Source organism: Geotrypetes seraphini, chromosome 12 (assembly GCF_902459505.1).
Source record: "Geotrypetes seraphini chromosome 12, aGeoSer1.1, whole genome shotgun sequence".
Classification (NCBI taxonomy): domain Eukaryota; kingdom Metazoa; phylum Chordata; class Amphibia; order Gymnophiona; family Dermophiidae; genus Geotrypetes; species Geotrypetes seraphini.
Window position 1 is genome coordinate 44,663,349 of NC_047095.1, and position 16,793 is coordinate 44,680,141.

Here is a 16,793-nt window from a genome sequence, read left to right on the forward strand (position 1 = left end):
GTCTACAATGACACCTACAAACATAGAAACATGATGGCAGATAAAGGCCAAATCCAAGCATTCATTATCCCCTACTCTCCCTGAGAGATCCCATGTGCCTGTCCTACACTTTCTTGAATTCAGACAGTCTTTGTCTCTACCATCCCTAAGGTGGACCCTAGCATCTGGTAACTATGATTTGGGTTGTTATTCCTAGTATGCATCACTTTGCAATTGTCCACATTAAATTTCATCTACTATTTGAATACATATGCAAAATAATTGTCCCATTAAAAAGAAAAAAGTCCCCCCTCACTGAGGATGGCCCTCCCTGACAAACCATGAATCGCCTCCCCCCCTCCCCGGAGAGAAAATTGGTAGGAGGGATGCTTATTCTTTCCTGTCAACAGAGGCCCCTCCTCAAACAATCCCTACCCTCCCGCTTCTTCACAAGGGGGGGGAAATAAAGGCAAATGCTCCCCCGAATCCCTCTTCCTGAACCCCCCTCCTCATACCTTTGTTAAACATTGGAAGCTGAAGGGATGCACGGTCCCTTCAGTTCTGAGTCCTGTCCATCGAAAATGACGGGCCTTCCCCTCTCCAGTGCACCATGTGATGCATCGGGAGGAGCCTAAGGCCCCTCTGCCATTAAAAACAAAAAAGAAGCCCTAACAGCAGTGACAGGAGGCTGCTTCCCGGGAAGAGTTGCAGGAGCTCATACTTAATGTCTTCAGTTTTGCACTTTGAAGGACACCCCTCGTGTGGTGGACCCTCTGCTTAGAATAGGGGTGTCAGTCCCTTCTCGAGGGCCGCAATACAGTCGGATTTTCAGGATTTCCCCAATGAATATGCATGAGATCTATTAGCATACAATGAAAGCACTGTTTGCAAATAGATCTCATGCATATTCATTGGTAAAATCCTGAAAACCCGACTGGATTGCGGTCCTTGAGGAGGGACTTTGACACCCCTGGCTTAGAGGGATCCGGTTAGCATTCTGCTCTTTCTCTATGCATCAGGATATTCCGGATGTAGTGCATGCTCAGTGGAAAGTTCCAGCCATGCTTTGTCGTTTGGCGCAGTCCATGGCCAGACTCTACCCCATTTCTGATGGTGATAGAGAAGTTTTTAAGTCTTCTGTGGTGTATGCAGTGGCTATTGGCCTTCAGGACCGTAAGATGGAGGCTGTACTTAAAATGCAGTTTTGATGTGGCGGTCTGGTAGCCAGGGCTTGTTTCCGATAGTCTGAAAATTCTTGACCGAGTCAGCTGATTGGGCCTTTGTGAATCAGGAAGTAGCTAAGATTGAGCTGGGAGCTTCTTATCTCTCTGATGCCATGTATGATCTTTTGCATGCCTCAGCCAAGTCCATGGCTCTGGGTGTAGCTGCCCGTTGTACTCTGTGGCTTCAGGGTTGGTTGGCGAATGTGGCATCTAAGACTAAGCTCAGTAAGTTTCCCTTTCAGGGCTCCTTTTCTCTTTGGGGAGGAATTGGATAAGCTGGTTCAGGCCTTGACTGACTCTAAGGTGCCTCAGTTGCCGGAGGACCGACCTTGGTCTGCCCGGGGACATTTGAATGAGTTTCGCAGGTACCGGCCGGGCTGCCAGGTGCACATCGATGGTCTGTATATTAAAATTTAATTAAACTTAAACTTTTCCTTTCAGAGGACGTTTCTTCCAATGCATGCAATCCTTTCAGGGAGCCTGCCTGCAATGGGTCGTGACTCCTCCGTTGCTCAACTGACCCAATGACTCGTTGCGGGTCCTTCCCCCGATTCCAGTCAGTGCCCGGGTCCAGTAGTTTTACCAGGGATGGGCCGAGATCACAATGGATCAGTGGGTCCTGGAGGTGATTCCTGATGGTTATGCTCTGGAATTTTCACATCCTTTGACAGATCGTTTCCTCTCCTCTCCTTGTCGAGCAACTTGGAAGAGACGAGCTTTTTGGTAAACACTGCTCAGGTTGCTGGACCTCAAAGCGATAGTTCCTGTGCCTCCTCAGAAGATTTGCACCGGCAGGTACTCCATTTATTTTGTGATGCCTAAGAAAGAGGGGTCCTTTTGGCCCATTTTGGATCTCAAAGGTGTCAGCAGATCTCTCCAGGTTCTGTCTTTTCGCATGGAAACCCTGAAATTGGTAATTCTGGCCGTCCAGCCTAGGGAATTTTTCTCTCGACCTGACAGAGGCCTATCTGCATGTTTCCATTAGGGCCTCTCATCATTTCCTATGCTTTGCGATTCTGGGATAGCATTATCAGTTTTGTGTGCTTCTCTTTGGTCTTACTACAGCACTGCACATCTTTACCAAGATAATGGTTGTGGTGGCAGCTGCCTTGCTCAAGGGGGGCATTCTAATGCACCCCTAACTGAAAGATTGGTTGATTTGAGCGGTCATTGCAAGAGTTCCCGGGTCACGGCTCGGGTTGTGAAGTTTCTCCAGGCCCTGGGCTGGGTGATCAACCTGTCCAAAAGCCAGTTGACTCCGTTTAAGCACTTGGAGTATCTCGGCTTTCTTTTTGACACCATCTTGGGGAGAGTATTCATTCTGGAGTCCAGAGTGTGCAAACTTCAGATGCAGATTCGCTCTCTGATGGATTTCTGATGTTTGCTGGCGAAAGACTTTCTGCAGGTCTTGGAGTCCATGGCGGCCTTGTTGCATCCTCTTCAGTAATCGCTGCTTCAGCGGTGGTCGCCACAGATCCGTGATCTGGACTTGCAGGTCCCGCTTCGGGGGTTAGTTCGGCGCAGCCTACGCTGATGGGTCCAGTCTTCCAATCTGGTTCAGGGAGTGAGTCTCGATCAGCCCCAGTGGACAGTGCTTCTCACATATGCCAGTCTCCTCGGTTGGGGAATTCAATGTCTCAGTTGCTCAGCTCAGGGCTGCTGGTCACCGGTGGAGGCATCCTAGTTGATCAATGTTCTGGAGACCAGAGCCATTTGGCTAGCATTGGTGGAATTCCAGTCCTTGCTGGAGGGCAAATCAGTTTGAGTTCTATCAGACAATACCACAGCAGTGGCCTATGTCAATCACGGGGGCACTAAGAGTCATCTGGTGGCGCTGGAGACTTCTGCTCATGGACTGGGCAGAGGCTCATCTTCAGGACATCTCGGTTGCCCACATTGCCGGTGTGGACAATGTGTCCAGGCGGATTTTCTCAGTCGTCATGCTCTGGTTTCCAGTGAGTGGTGTCTCGGGCTGGAAGCCTTCTAGTTGATTGTTCAGTCCTGCGATCGGCCGATCATGGATCTTATGGTCACGAGTGTCAACACCAAAGTGTTGGGGTTCTTCAGTCGCTGCAGGGATTTCCAGGTCTCGGGGCTGAATGCTCTGGTGCAGGCTTGGCCAACGGACGGCCTACTGTATGTCTTTCCTCTGTGGTCTCTGGTGGACAGAGTTCTTTGGAATGCCCGGCACACAAGCTGTGTGATTCTTGTGGCTCTGGACTAGCCCAGGCGCCCGTGGTACACGGATCTGGTTTGTCAGCAAGTGGCAGATCCTCTCCCGCTGCCCCTCTCACCCGATCTTCTGAATGGGGTCCCATTCCAATGTTTGATTCGGGTCCCTTTTGTCTTACGGCTTGGCTCTTGAAAGTGCTCGCCTAAGGAAGAAGGGATATTCGGATAAGGTAATCTCCACTCTCTTAGGGTCTCGGAGAATTTCCACCTGTCGGGCTTATGTCCATATTTGACATCTTTTTGAAGAGTTGTGTTACCTTTTATGGTGCTTGGTGTGGTTCCCTTTCAAGCTGCTTTGCTTCACATTCTGGAGTTTCTGCAGGATGGCCTGGAGCGAGGCCTTGCTTGGTCTTCCCTTCTGTTGCAGATTGCCACTTTGTCTTCCTTTCATGGTCTCTTGCGTGGCCTCTTCTCTGGATGTGATTTGGTTCTTGAGAGCTGCGAAATTGCTCCGACCACTAGTTCAGCCGTCGGTGCCTGCCTGGGCTCTCAATCTGGTTCTCTGCATGCTTGTGCATCCTCCATTTGAGCCTCTCGACAGATGTGCATTGAAAGACCTTACTCTTATGACAGTATTCTTGGTAGCCATTAATTCTGCAAGACGCGTTTCAGAACGGCAGGCTTTTTCGTGTAGGCCTCCCTTTTTGGAGTTCTCTAGGGAGAGGGTCGTGCTGCGGGTGGTTGCCTCCTTTCTTCCGAAGGTGGTCTCACTGTTTCATGTCACCCAGTTCATGGTGCTCCCGATCTTGGATAATTGGGAGGTCTCCTTGGAGTACCGGTAGATACAGTTGCGCAAGTTGGATGTCCGTAAGGTCCTTTGCTGTTATGTTCAGCAGACCCAGGAGTTCCATAAGTCGGATCATCTTTTTGCCATCTTAAGGGGTTCTCGTAAGGGGGAACGGTGCTTCCAAAGCTACCATTATGCGCTGGATCAAGGAGGCTATCGCTCTGGCATACCTTCTCCAACAGAAGCCTGTTCTGGAATTTCTCAAAACTCATTCCACTCAGGGTCAAGAAGCTTCTTGGGATGAATCTTCTCTTGTTCCTCTGGTGGATATCTGTAAAGCTGCGGTTTGGTCTTCTCGTCATTCCTTTGTTTGACACTACTGTGGACATTTAGGCGCTTCAGGACATGGTGTTCTGAGAGAGTGTTCTTGTGGTAGCCCTTTCGGGGGTCCCACCCTTCATGGGTACTGCTTTGGTACGTTCCATCAGTTTTCTGTGCCGGTCTTGAGGAACGCTACAGAAGGAGAAATTAGGTCCGTACCTGCTAATTTTCTTTCTTTTAGTCCCTCCTGACCTGCACAGACCCCGCCCTGTCATTTTTTTGAGTGTTTTCATGAAGATTGTTTTTTTTCTGCAGGTTTTTTAATTGTGTTTAGTTGCTAGGGGAGTTTGGAGAGCAGCAGCATTTGGTTCGGCTGGTTTAGCTGGTGAACTGTGGGGTGTTTTAAAGGTTCTAGTTCTAATCGGTATCTCAACAGTTTTCCTGGTATGATGTTGGATTATTCTGTTGTCTTCCCCACGTGAGTATGGAGTTCTTGATTGTTCAGCCTAGTGGAATTCTGCTTGGCTATTCATAATGATTCAGTGTAATAGGGACGGCACAGCCCACTTGTACTGTAGGCAGAAAGTGAAGCTATGAAACATCTAATACTTCTTTTGAAATGATTCCCCTACCAATGTGTTTTCCACTTCCCATTTCCCGTCCTTTTTTATTAATTTTACTTCGATGTATTTTAAATATCCTTGCCCTCCCCTACTCTCCTTCCGTCTCATGTATGCTAATCCAAATCCGTCTAGTATTTTCTTTTTTAATATATGATAAAATATTGCTTTTATTTACTTATTTTAACTGTCCCTTATAATCTTTTTATATTGTACACCGTCTAGACATTTGTTTTGATAGACGGTATATCAAAAATAAAGAAACTTGAAACTAGTGTCTTGGTCTCCACCTGCTGGCAGAGGGGCGTAACCTATCAGTTTTCTGTGCTGGTCTGGAGGTACTAAAAGAAAGAAAATTAGTAAGTAAGACCTAATTTCTCTTTCCCATGCAGTTTTTTTAATTTGGATATACTTCAAGTGATCAAAACAACTGAACAGACTGGATGAGCCACTTGGCCTTTATCTGTTCTTAGATGTCACACCTTCCAGTTGATACCCACAGGGGCACACAGAAGGATGCTGATTAGATTTCTCTCTGTTTGGTGTATGCTATTTTATTTATTTTTTTCAATCACAGATCAGTAATACAGAGCATTTTTAAACAAAACAAAAACCCACATAAAAAGATACAGGAAAAGTGCCCATTCATTAATTTAGGAATAATCCACATAAAGGAATGAGGGAACAAGTTAAAAACTAGAAACCAGAACCTAGGATCCAGTTCCAAGCCTACTGTATCTCCTCAACCAACTTTCATCTGTAAACAGCAGAAATCTAAAGATTATGAATCAGTTCGTAAATCAGATTGTAAATCAGTTCGTCAAATTCTGAAAAGGTCAAATCATGAAACACATTTCTTCCTTGATGATTGATGATGATTAGAAGAGAACTTGAGGAAAGCATTTCTTCAACAGATAATGGGTATTGGACTTTAGTTGTCATAAGTTCCACCTAAATTGGGTGGCAAAGCAGGACTATTTGTGACCATCTCTGGGGGAGAAAAAGTAATTAAAATCACCAGAAACAGATAAATGAGTTCTAAATGAATTCTGTTAGAGCGAACCTTATCCTTTTGTGAAAGAATAAGTTACAGAAGTTCAAAACATGTAACCTTTTTAGACCGCTTTATAGACCCATGGCATGAAAATCAGCTATCCTTACATTTTGGATCTGTTACTTTAATAACTTTTTCTAGTGCAATTGGGTGTCATCCTGGACAAATAGGTAGTGAATCCAAACCCACATGCTGTGCAGAAGGTATCAATCACAGTTTTCAATTCCTCCTCCTTCCCCGGTGGAGTGTTCTGCCCCTTTCAGTTTTTCCTTCTGCATGCTTGCAGTAAGGTGTGTGTCTGATCTGCTGTGTTTAAAGTGTTGTTAAGTTTCTGGTTTGTAATCAAAATTTGGATGTTTTTGGTGCTCTGGAGTTCCCAGTATTTCTGGGACAACTCTTATTTGGGGAAAGAGGTAGACTTGGGATCTGCAGTTGTCGGGCCGATCCCTCAGTGGTACCTGTCTATCCAGCCTACTTAATATTTAAGGAGCTTAGGGACTGTTCTCTTCGGAGCTAACTCAGCCCCTGATTTTCAGGAGCTTGAGCGCAGGGACTATAATCTTAAGTATCATATCTTTGTCTACCTTGGGAGTAAAGAATGGGATAAGAGCAAATTCTTGCATGTGTTAAGTGTTCCCAAAAGAAAGCTATTTATTAAAAATGAGGGGTTTGGGAGTTTTTTGGAACTCCTGGGTGATTATTGTGCTGGTGACTAAGATATATTACATTACACTAGTGTCTTCTATTCCGCCAATACCTTTCGGTTCTAGGCGGATTACAAAGAATTGGTCTGGACATACCCAGTGAGATTACAAGATAGATAATTAGAAGCATTAGGGTCCAGGAATATTTTGAGAAGGTTAGTTTGACTTGACAGATTTCCTGAATAACTTTGTTTTAAATATATGCCAGCAATACCTCTTGCATTTGGTAAATACAAATAGGAGAATTTGGTAACTGCCTGCCATCCTCAGGTACCAGAGGGTGACAATTGGACAGGAGCTAGGTTGTGACTCACGCTTGAGTCCAACTGGCATATAAATTGCAATGTAATGTCACTTTGTAGAATGGTAGCACACCGTATTGGAGATCAAATTTCCAGACCCTGGCTTAGGTTTTTGTGCATTCTTCAGCTGCAACCATCTTACCATAGTAAGTAAAAGAGTGTTAGCTAGTAATACAGCATATTATTCTGCTTACAGAGAAAATGAAGTAGAAGAAGTAAAGGAAGAAGGCCCCAAGGAAATGACTTTGGATGAGTGGAAAGCTATTCAAGATAAGGACCGTGCAAAAGTTGAGTTTAACATTCGTAAACCTAATGAGGGTGCTGATGGACAGTGGAAGAAAGGCTTTGTGCTTCACAAGTCCAAGAGTGAAGAGGTAAGGAAATGGCTTAGTAGAGTTCAGCTATATTTTCAAAATGAGTGTAAATTTCTTTTTTTTTTTCCTGTAAAACATCAAAACTTAATGTATCTTTTGGGGAGGTTTGGTCTTTTCTTTCATTAATACACGTGCATTTGCATATGTGCAGACAAACTCATGGAACAGGGAGCATTGTGGTAGGCAGGAGGTCAAACTCTTGCCTCTCAAAAGATTATGCTAGGTCGGGCTTGTCCAACCTTTTTCTATCAGGGGCCACATTTGTATTTTGTAACATTTGGAGGGCCATAACATACATGCGCACATGCACTTGTGCTCTCATTCTGGGGATCACGCAATCTCTGAGATGATAGCTTTTTATTACATTTTTAACTAGTTTTTAGATACCAAAACCTCCTTTCTTAAATCAGGATAAGTATACTTTAACATATGTCAGGACCTGAAGAAGAAGGTTTTAGCCACCGAAAGTTAGTCAAAAAATATATTTGGTGCATAAAAAGGTGTCACTTTACCATTTTTTAACTTTTAAAGTGAATTAACACAGCTTCCACATTACTTCATCCTAAATAAAATTATTTTTTTCTTCATTTACTGACAGGCCATTTTAATTTTTTTCTAATTGTTTTGACCCTGCTTGCACCTCTCTCTCTTTCCCTCCTCTCCCACTGCACCATTCACCATTACCCAGTCTTTCTCTCTTTCACCACATCCAGCATTGCCCCTGTCTCATTCTCTCCCCCCATGCAGTACTGCCTATCTCTGTCTCTCCCCATCCATCATCTTCTCTGTCCCCATCATCCAGCATTGCCTGTCTTGTCTTCCCTCACCAACATGCAGTACGGCCCTGTCCCCACTGCATCATTCAGCATTCTCCCTGCAAATATCTCTTCCCTCATACAGCATTGCCTCTCTATCTCCCTCCTCCTATGTTGTATTTCCCCTCTCTTCTGTCTTTTCAGCCCAGTAGGTAACCAGACCTCAATTTTTGGGTAGCCTGGTGGGCACAATCCACTAATTTTTGCACTGCCTGCTATCCTTACTTCCCCCGAAGCTGTAAAAATTAATACCTTGGTGGGTGAGGATCCCTGGATTCTGTCAGCTGAGGAGTCCCCCACAAGTAGTTTCATTCCCACAGCAGTCAACAGCATGTTTTTAGTCACCAGTACCTGTACTGCACCTCCCATGCAAGCTCAGTTCAATCCCTATGCACACATGGCGCAGGGGTGCTAATTAGACTAAGCATGCATGGGAGGGGGGTATCGGTATCAGCAGCTGGAACCCCTCTGACTGCTGAGGTGATGAGACTACTCAGGGGACCCCCAAAGAGAACTCTTCCAACTGGCAGGGTCCTGGGATCTCCGCCAGCCACACTGTGTGTCACCACTGGGTAGGCCCTGGCCCAGCCAAGGCTATGCCACTCTTCCAGCCCGTTCAGCATTGCTTGTCTCTCCCACACCTCTCTCATCCCTTTCCTCTCCCAATCTACCATGCTGGCAGATGGGGCAAATACAATTTCCGTACCTTATTTTCATCAAGGTCAGTCCTAAGCAAAAAAGAAAATTTCATGTATATGCCTCTCACCTGGCTTCAGCTGTTTTGATGAGATTCCTGCTTCTCTGCTGCAAAAAAGTCTTATACTGCGATCTCTGCTTTCCTGCTGCAAACATTCCATGCTACAAAAGTTCTATGAAGATGCAACGCTTTTTCTGTTGCAAATAGTCTATCGGGATGCTTTACTGCTTGAAAAAGTCTTCTATCGGGTTGTTTTCCTGCTGCAAAAGCTATGTGATCCCTGCTTTGCCACCACGATTGGTCTTAAACATGAGGCTGAGCCATGCTGCACCAGAAGTTGGCTGGTCTAGCGGTATCAAATCTTGTGAGACCTTTTTTTTTTTTTTTTAATAAATCTTTATTGATTTTTCAAGCTACAATTGTGCAACAAATGAATCACAAATATGTAACATAATGCTCTATTATTTTTATCCCCTCCCACCCAATACAAATATATTGAAATCTTCATGAAACTATTCATAAATTCCTATATCAATACCATTTCCATTCCCCCACCCCCCCCAGGATGTGTATGTTTACATGTCCACAAAATGAAAAATTATTCCTCTTTTACAATATTTAGCCAATGGCTCCCAAACATCCATAAAATTCTTAAATCGTCCCTGTTGTAAGTATAAGTTGTGAGACTTAAAATCATGGGAACAGCATCAACTTCTGGTGTGGTACAGTTAGTTGCAGCGGGGAAGCAGAGGTTTAGTCAGATGACTTCTGGAGCTTTCGGGGGCAAAACAGTGGGGTTGTGGGCCCTGGGTTGGACAAGCCTATGCTAGGTCATAGACCAGCATAAAAGCTGAAAATAACTTCCGCTAGCATTACTTCTTTCCACTGGTCCATTCCCAAGAGCTTCACCACAAATAAACTGTCTTCAGCTGGCAGGGATTACCCATGCACTGTTGCTACCAAAAATTATTTTCAGCTTTTGTGCTGGTAGGACTTGGAATCCCTGCAGCACTAACTTCTTTGCTATGACCTAGTGTTTTTAGGGGTAAAGTCTGCCAAAAACAATGATGAGTGGATTGTCTGAACAAATTGATGCAAAGGGGTATGAGTAGAATGACCCAGAGGGGACAAACTTTGTCCTTGTCCCTGCAAGCTCCGTCCGTGTCCCATCACCGCGAGCTGTGTCTGCCCCATCCCCGCAAACTCTCTGATCCCATCTGTACAAACCTCAAATAGTTATGATTTTATATTGAAATAACTTTATTAAAGTATAAAAAAAGACACTGTTATACAGAATAGGATCAACAAAACCCCCGTCTTTCATCCCCCTCACAAATATCCCCTCCACTATTGAGAAAACTGAATAAGCCAAATTACTACAAAATGCTATATAGAAAAATCATGCTAACATTATACCTTGGTCACATATGGTAGGAATAGAGAACCCTAAGCCTGGTGGAATCTGAAGAAGGCACAGCCTGGTAGTGGGCTTTGTGATCCCCAACTATTAGAGAATGACACGGGGAAAAAATTTGTCCCCCACGAGCTCACCCACAAACCATCTGATCCCATCCACACAAGCCTGGAGTAGTTTTATACTGAACTTATTAAAGTATAAAAAGAAACAATATTCTGTACAATTGTCATTTTATAAATCATATATAATATAGAGCTAGGATAAATAAAACCCCAGTCTCCCCTATCCCCTCACTCACAAAATCACCTCACTCACAAAAGTCCTGTACCTCTCTCCCTTCCCTCTAGCCCCCTTCCCATGGGTCCAACACCTCTGTCCCCACTGTGGCGCAGTGGTTGGATCTACAGCCTCAGCACCCTGGGGTTGTGGGTTCAAACCCCGCGCTGCTCCTTGTGACCCTGGGCAAGTCACTTAATCCTCCATAGCCCCAGGTATGTTAGATAGATTGTGAGCCCACCGGGACAGAGAGGGAAAATGCTTGAGTACCTGATTGTAAAACCGCTTAGATAACCTTGATAGGCGGTATATAAAATCCTAATAATAATAATAAGTCAAATTACTTCAGAATGCTACATAGAAAAATCAAGCTAACAGAATACGTTGTCACACATGGCAGGAATAGCGTTAGGAGAGTGCAACTACTCCCTGGTCAGAGAGAGCCCTAAGCCAGTTGGAAGCTAAAGAAGCATGGTCTGGGCTTTGCCGTCCCCAGTTATGTCTAACACCAGCTCTAGCAGGATACATATTTCAAATCTGATATATTCTAATCACAAAATAGAAAATAATTTTTTTTTTTCTACCTTTTGTCTGGTCATTTTAATCTTCACATCACATTGGTCTCAGGCTCTGGTTTCTGTTTGTCTACTCTTTAACTCACTTGCCAGGGTCTCCTGACCCTTTGACATTTCTTCTCTCTCCATGCTCACCATTCATCTTCCATCTCTGTGTATGTATTTTTCCCCCATGTTCAGCAAGCATCTCCCTTCTCTGTCTCCTATACTTCCCCTTCTAGGATTTCCCCTGTGCCCATCTCCCTGCCTTCATCATCCCTCCCATGTCTAGTACTACCCCCAAGCAAATTCAGCATTCCCCTTTTTGTTCCTGTTCCTATGCTCCCATCCATGCCCACCATCTCCCCTCTTTTTGTATATCTCCTTGTGTCCAGTTTCTCCCCTCTTACTCCCTTACACCAATGCATGTCTTACACTGTTTCCTCCCTCCCTCCTTCCACTATGTTCAATATTTCACTCATTCTTCCTTCATCCCCTTGGTTCAGCTTTTCTCTTTCCTTGTCCTTCTCTCTCTTCCTCCTTGCAAGTCCTGTACCTCTCTCCCTTCCCTCTAGCCCCCTTCCCACGGGTCCAACACCTCTGTCCCCTTTCTTCAGCACCCAGGTGTGGGTCTGGCACCTCTCCCGCCAGCTCTACTCCACCCACCATATGGGCCCAGCACCTGTTTTCCCTTCCCTTCAGCTCCAATGGTCCAGCAGTCCAAGCAACACCCCCCCTCCTTCGTGAGTCCAGCAGCTCACCTCCCTCCCTCTCACAAGTCCAACAGCGCCCCACCTTCGCACCATCCCTCCCTTCTGATTGCCAGCGGCAAAGAAAACCCAAAAACAAACTTGCGACTTTCTCGGCTCTGCTCCTTCGCGCCTCCTGTGCCGGGGCCTACCAGCCTATTAGAAGTTTTCTGCACGCAGGGCTGCTCTGACTGGACCTTCTTGTCACCAAGTCCCTCCTTCCAATTTAACTTTCTTGCTTTCCCTTCCTTTCTCTCTTCTCCTCCATGCTGGTCCAACATCTTTCTCCCAGCTCCAGTCACCCCACCACCCACATGGATCCAGCACCTCTCTCCCTTCCTTCCAGCTCCAGTCACCCCCCTGCAGGTACAAAACCCTTTTTGTTTCTTCCCTCCAGCCCCTATCTCACTTCCACCCAGTCCACAGACTAGGTCCAGCACCTCTCTTCTCCTTCCCTTCAGCTCTGGAACCAGCCTACCAGCACCCATCCCCACCCCACCCCATCCTACGGTCCAGTGGCAAACACCCCCCTCACCCCTACGTTGGCATTTCTGAACCTTCCTCCTTGGCTCCCTTCTTGCCTTGCACTTATTTTACCATTGGGAGTCCTTGGCCACGCCATGGAGAGTTCATGCACCAATGCCTTCCCTCTGCCGAGTCCCTCCTTGAATTAACTTCTGGTTTCACATGTCATTCTCTACTGCAGGAGGAAAGGGAGTATGATACAGGAGAAAATGACAAGGAGGAGAACATGGGGGAGGGGGCAAACATTAAAGGGAAAGGATTTGAGTGTGACTGGGAGGGGGAGCTAGTGAACAATTCAAATCTGAAACTTAATACCTGTGCTGTCCTACACAATCAAACGCTCATCACTCACCACTCACTTTGTGAATTATGCCTATTTGTAGTGCTTCTTTCAGACACTGCAGAAGGGTGCTGATCAGAATACACACTTTGTATTTAGTATATGCTATTGTACTATTATTTTTCAAACACAGATTAGTAATACAGAACATTTATAAACAATAAAATAGACACCCACATAAATTAATGTCTATTGGGCATTGAGTTCAGAAGTGAATTCTCTTGGCAGGATTTTTAGATCTGTACCTTTTGTGACTTAAGTATTTTGTATGAGTGGTTAGAATTATCTATGTACTGCTCTTTGAATGTAGAACCTTTAAAGCTCACATTGTCATTGTACTCGGTATGAATGTTCTTTAAGGATATGTATTGAGACATGTTGGGATAAGTTTTTCCCATGTTAAAAACTATTAAAGCATCCCTTCTCATAGAACTAGCCCTTTATTACATGTCTTATGCATACCTACAATACAACATTTAGTGAACCCTTATTGACTTTGCTATTTTATACCTGAGCAGAAGATTTATTAATTGTCACATGATATGGCACTAGGTTCATGCTGAAGCTACTGATTTGGATCATCATTTCCGTAAACCTGCAAATGACATCACATCCCAGCTTGAGATCAACTTTGGAGACCTTGGCCGCCCTGGACGTGGTGGTAGAGGAGGCAGAGGTGGCCGGGGGCGTGTTGGAAGGCCAAACCGTGGAAGCAGAATTGACAGGGTAACTAACCATTTAGTCTTGCTTCTTGCTAGACCCTTTCAGAAGGGCTCTGGGAGTGTTAAAAACCAGACCACTGCTACTGCTGCAGTTAGGTGTTTTGGTCTTGCATCAGATTTCCTCAGCCCAAACATATTCTTCACTTAATCTCAGGGTGGATTTGATTTAAATCATGGTTTTGTACAGAAAGATTTTTGCTGTGAAGAAACATGTTATCTCTGCAGACACAAATTTGACAGTTTTGAGAAATGTAAAATCAAGCATCTGTGATATCTTCTAGATAGAAAAATTGCCCATTACATTATGTATGGATTAATGGAATTTATGTACCAAAATATTTAAACATTACATGAATATATAGCCTCAAGCTACAAAATTAAAAACTAATCCTTATTTTATGATGAATAACTTTTAGACTTTGTGTCTTAAATAGAAAACCATCCTCAAGAAAGCATTTATTTAAAACAATGTAATTTAAATAATTAATTTGTATCCATCCTGCTTATTTTACAAAAAAATTTCTATAGTGTCATTCGATGCATTCAGCATTGCATAGTAACATAGTAAATGACAGCAGATAATGGTCCATCCAGTCTGCCCAATAGTTACACACATTATAAATTAATGATTAGATTAAATAGTCTTTTTTCTTTGATATTTCTGGGCAATAGATCTTAGATTGTAAGCTCTCTGGGGACAGTATTGTACCTAAATATTATTACCATCATGCGGATTTCTGAGTTCCTGAGCTAGTGCGAGAGAGATTTAAAATCAGAAGGAGTGACAGAAGCAGGATTTGGATCCTGGCTGCTATTGTTTTTAAGCTCATTACTCTAATAAGACCTGTCCTCCACCAAAAGATGTTTTAAACTGGAGGAAAAAAATAGCATTGGCCAACTGAGTTTATTTAATCTACTCTGAGTAGATATGTATCAATTGGAAAGTATTGTCCTGGAACTAAGATTGATAGCAACAGATGGTCTGCTGGAAGTATACACTTTGTGTATACAGATAGAAATAGGGTATAGGCCTAGACATCTCGGGGAGCCAAGCAGTTAAATGGTCAGAAGACAATGTATCTTAGAGCCATCCTGTAGGAAATGTGATAATTAGGCCTTGCTACTGTTCAATTTTGAGAAAGCAAACCTTAATTGCTTGTGTGCGCATCAGTTGTGATGTACAGAAAAATAAAAAACTGTTAACTTCCTTTTTTATCATATAAAATTAGTTGCAGCTGGTGCATTTCCATTCCTAAAAAATATGCATCTTTCTCCTGGAAAGACCTGGGGTATAGAGGCAAGTTTGGTAATTAATGGGCATGTTCCTTGAAAGCCAATAGGCAAAACATGGTACGTGTTCTCTTAAGCTTCTGTGTCTGGCATCATGATTGTTGCAGTGTCCAGGTCTCGCCACGTCTGGGTAGGTAGAACAGGGTGAAGAAAATCACAGCATGATGGATGAAATGTCAGTTCTACCTACCCAGGTGTGGTGAGACCCAGTCAACTGCAACAATTGAAACTTGGTACACGTTAGCCAGATAGTTCCCTGGCCAAATTCTACACTTAAGGGAACACTTAAATAGAAAATGAGTTCTTTTATAGAAATTACAGTAAATTTAAGCCCTGAGGTCCTTAGGAAATAATTGAAAAATGACTTGTAATCTTGGGAATCTATTGGAATAATAAACAAAAATGCATGTTGTGTCTTGCTGAAAGCTCCATTCCTGTGCTCAGGAGTCCTGTGATACCTTTCTCTTCATAGTATTTATCATGACCTTGGGTATTTTGACAGAAGCTTGGTGTTTAGTTGTATTAGCACAGTGAATCACAAATTGTGTGCCACGGCGAGATTTGAAGTGTGCTGCGAGACGCTGGCAAGGAGGAGAGGCACTGGCTGACAGCTTACAGGATGTGCCTTTTGTGGAGAGAGGCATGTCCTGTAGATAGCCGGCGCCTTTCTTCCACTCCGGCCCCTCGACTGCTCTCCATGCCTCTCCTGTTGACTCCTCTCTCCCCCCCCTGCTGATTGAAGACCTCGTCTGCAGGGTGTTCGTGCAAATATCAACGTGATGACATCATGCGCATGTCCGGGTGCCCTCGAGCCGCGGCCACCTGTTTAGTGTGCCACGGCTGGAAATAGTTTGTGATAACACTATGTCTGTGTGCATGGTGGTGCACTTCTGTCCAAAGTGCAAAGAATGCATGTAACAGTGTGTAGTTCTAAATAGCAGTTTGCATAATATAACCACATGGGAACAGCTGGCTTGAAAGCCTCTGTTTCCTGTGTCTAGCTTTTTGTGTAAATGTTCTTCTGTTTAAATTTTGTGGATTTTTTTTTTATAAAGTGCTCTGTCTTTGTAAGGGATGTTTTTGGCTCATTGCTCCATTAGTTGGTAGGCTGTTAACAGCTTTATTTCTCTTTCAGTCCAGCGCTTCTGCTCCTGATGTAGATGATCCCGAGGCTTTCCCAGCTCTTTCTTGAAGTGGTTGTTGAAAGCTGACCCTGACGCCCTGATGGGGTCCCCCCTTCTACGAGGCTTGCATGCTTAAGGATCTTAAACAACTGTAACAAATTTAAAAAAAAAAAAAAAAGACTGTCATTCATACCATTCACACCTAAAGACTGAATTTTATCCGTTTTAAAAATGGACTTCTCTCGCTACACAGAAGCAACGATATGGTAGTCAGTTTTGTATTTAGAAATGTAATGGTAGCAGGGATGTTTTCATAATTTTTTCAGAGATTATGCATTCTTCATGGATACTTTTTTGTATTGCTGCTTGAAAATATGCGTTTCCAAACTTGAAATATAGGTGTGAACAGTGTGTACCAATTCAAGATTTCACTTCATTTGTGAGTTTATTTTTTTCTGCCATAAAGGATTTTAGAAGCTTTCTCTTCAAGCGCAAAAGGAATTGCTTGTTTTCTGGCTAGGTCAGTACCAACACCACCACCATGGTGATTTGGGAAGCCTAAACTTCATTGAGCGAGTTGTTAGCATTGTGTGTGTGATGCCAACATCAGACACTTTTTAAATTTGGATGCGTAATTGCAGTCTGGAAATTTCTGCACTATTTTTTTTTTTAAGGTAGTTTATTTTTGTGCCTAATTTTTATCCAAAATTCAGTACTTTAAAGAAATGGAAAGCACATTTGGATCCAG

The 16,793-nt window shown here is 43.9% G+C and overlaps 1 protein-coding gene across 3 annotated transcripts in view; it reads left to right on the top strand.

Moving 5' to 3' along the window:
* Positions 1 to 16,527, top strand: part of SERBP1 (SERPINE1 mRNA binding protein 1) — a 72,389-nt gene extending 55,862 nt beyond the window's left edge. For all 3 annotated transcript variants that reach the window (XM_033915293.1, XM_033915292.1, XM_033915290.1), the window contains 3 exons: positions 7,359 to 7,536; positions 13,462 to 13,635; positions 16,057 to 16,527. In XM_033915293.1, coding sequence (XP_033771184.1) covers positions 7,359 to 7,536; positions 13,462 to 13,635; positions 16,057 to 16,113 — 409 coding nt within the window. In that variant the 3' untranslated portion in view covers positions 16,114 to 16,527. The remainder of the gene's footprint in view (positions 1 to 7,358; positions 7,537 to 13,461; positions 13,636 to 16,056) is intronic.
* The last annotated feature ends 266 nt before the right edge of the window (positions 16,528 to 16,793 follow it).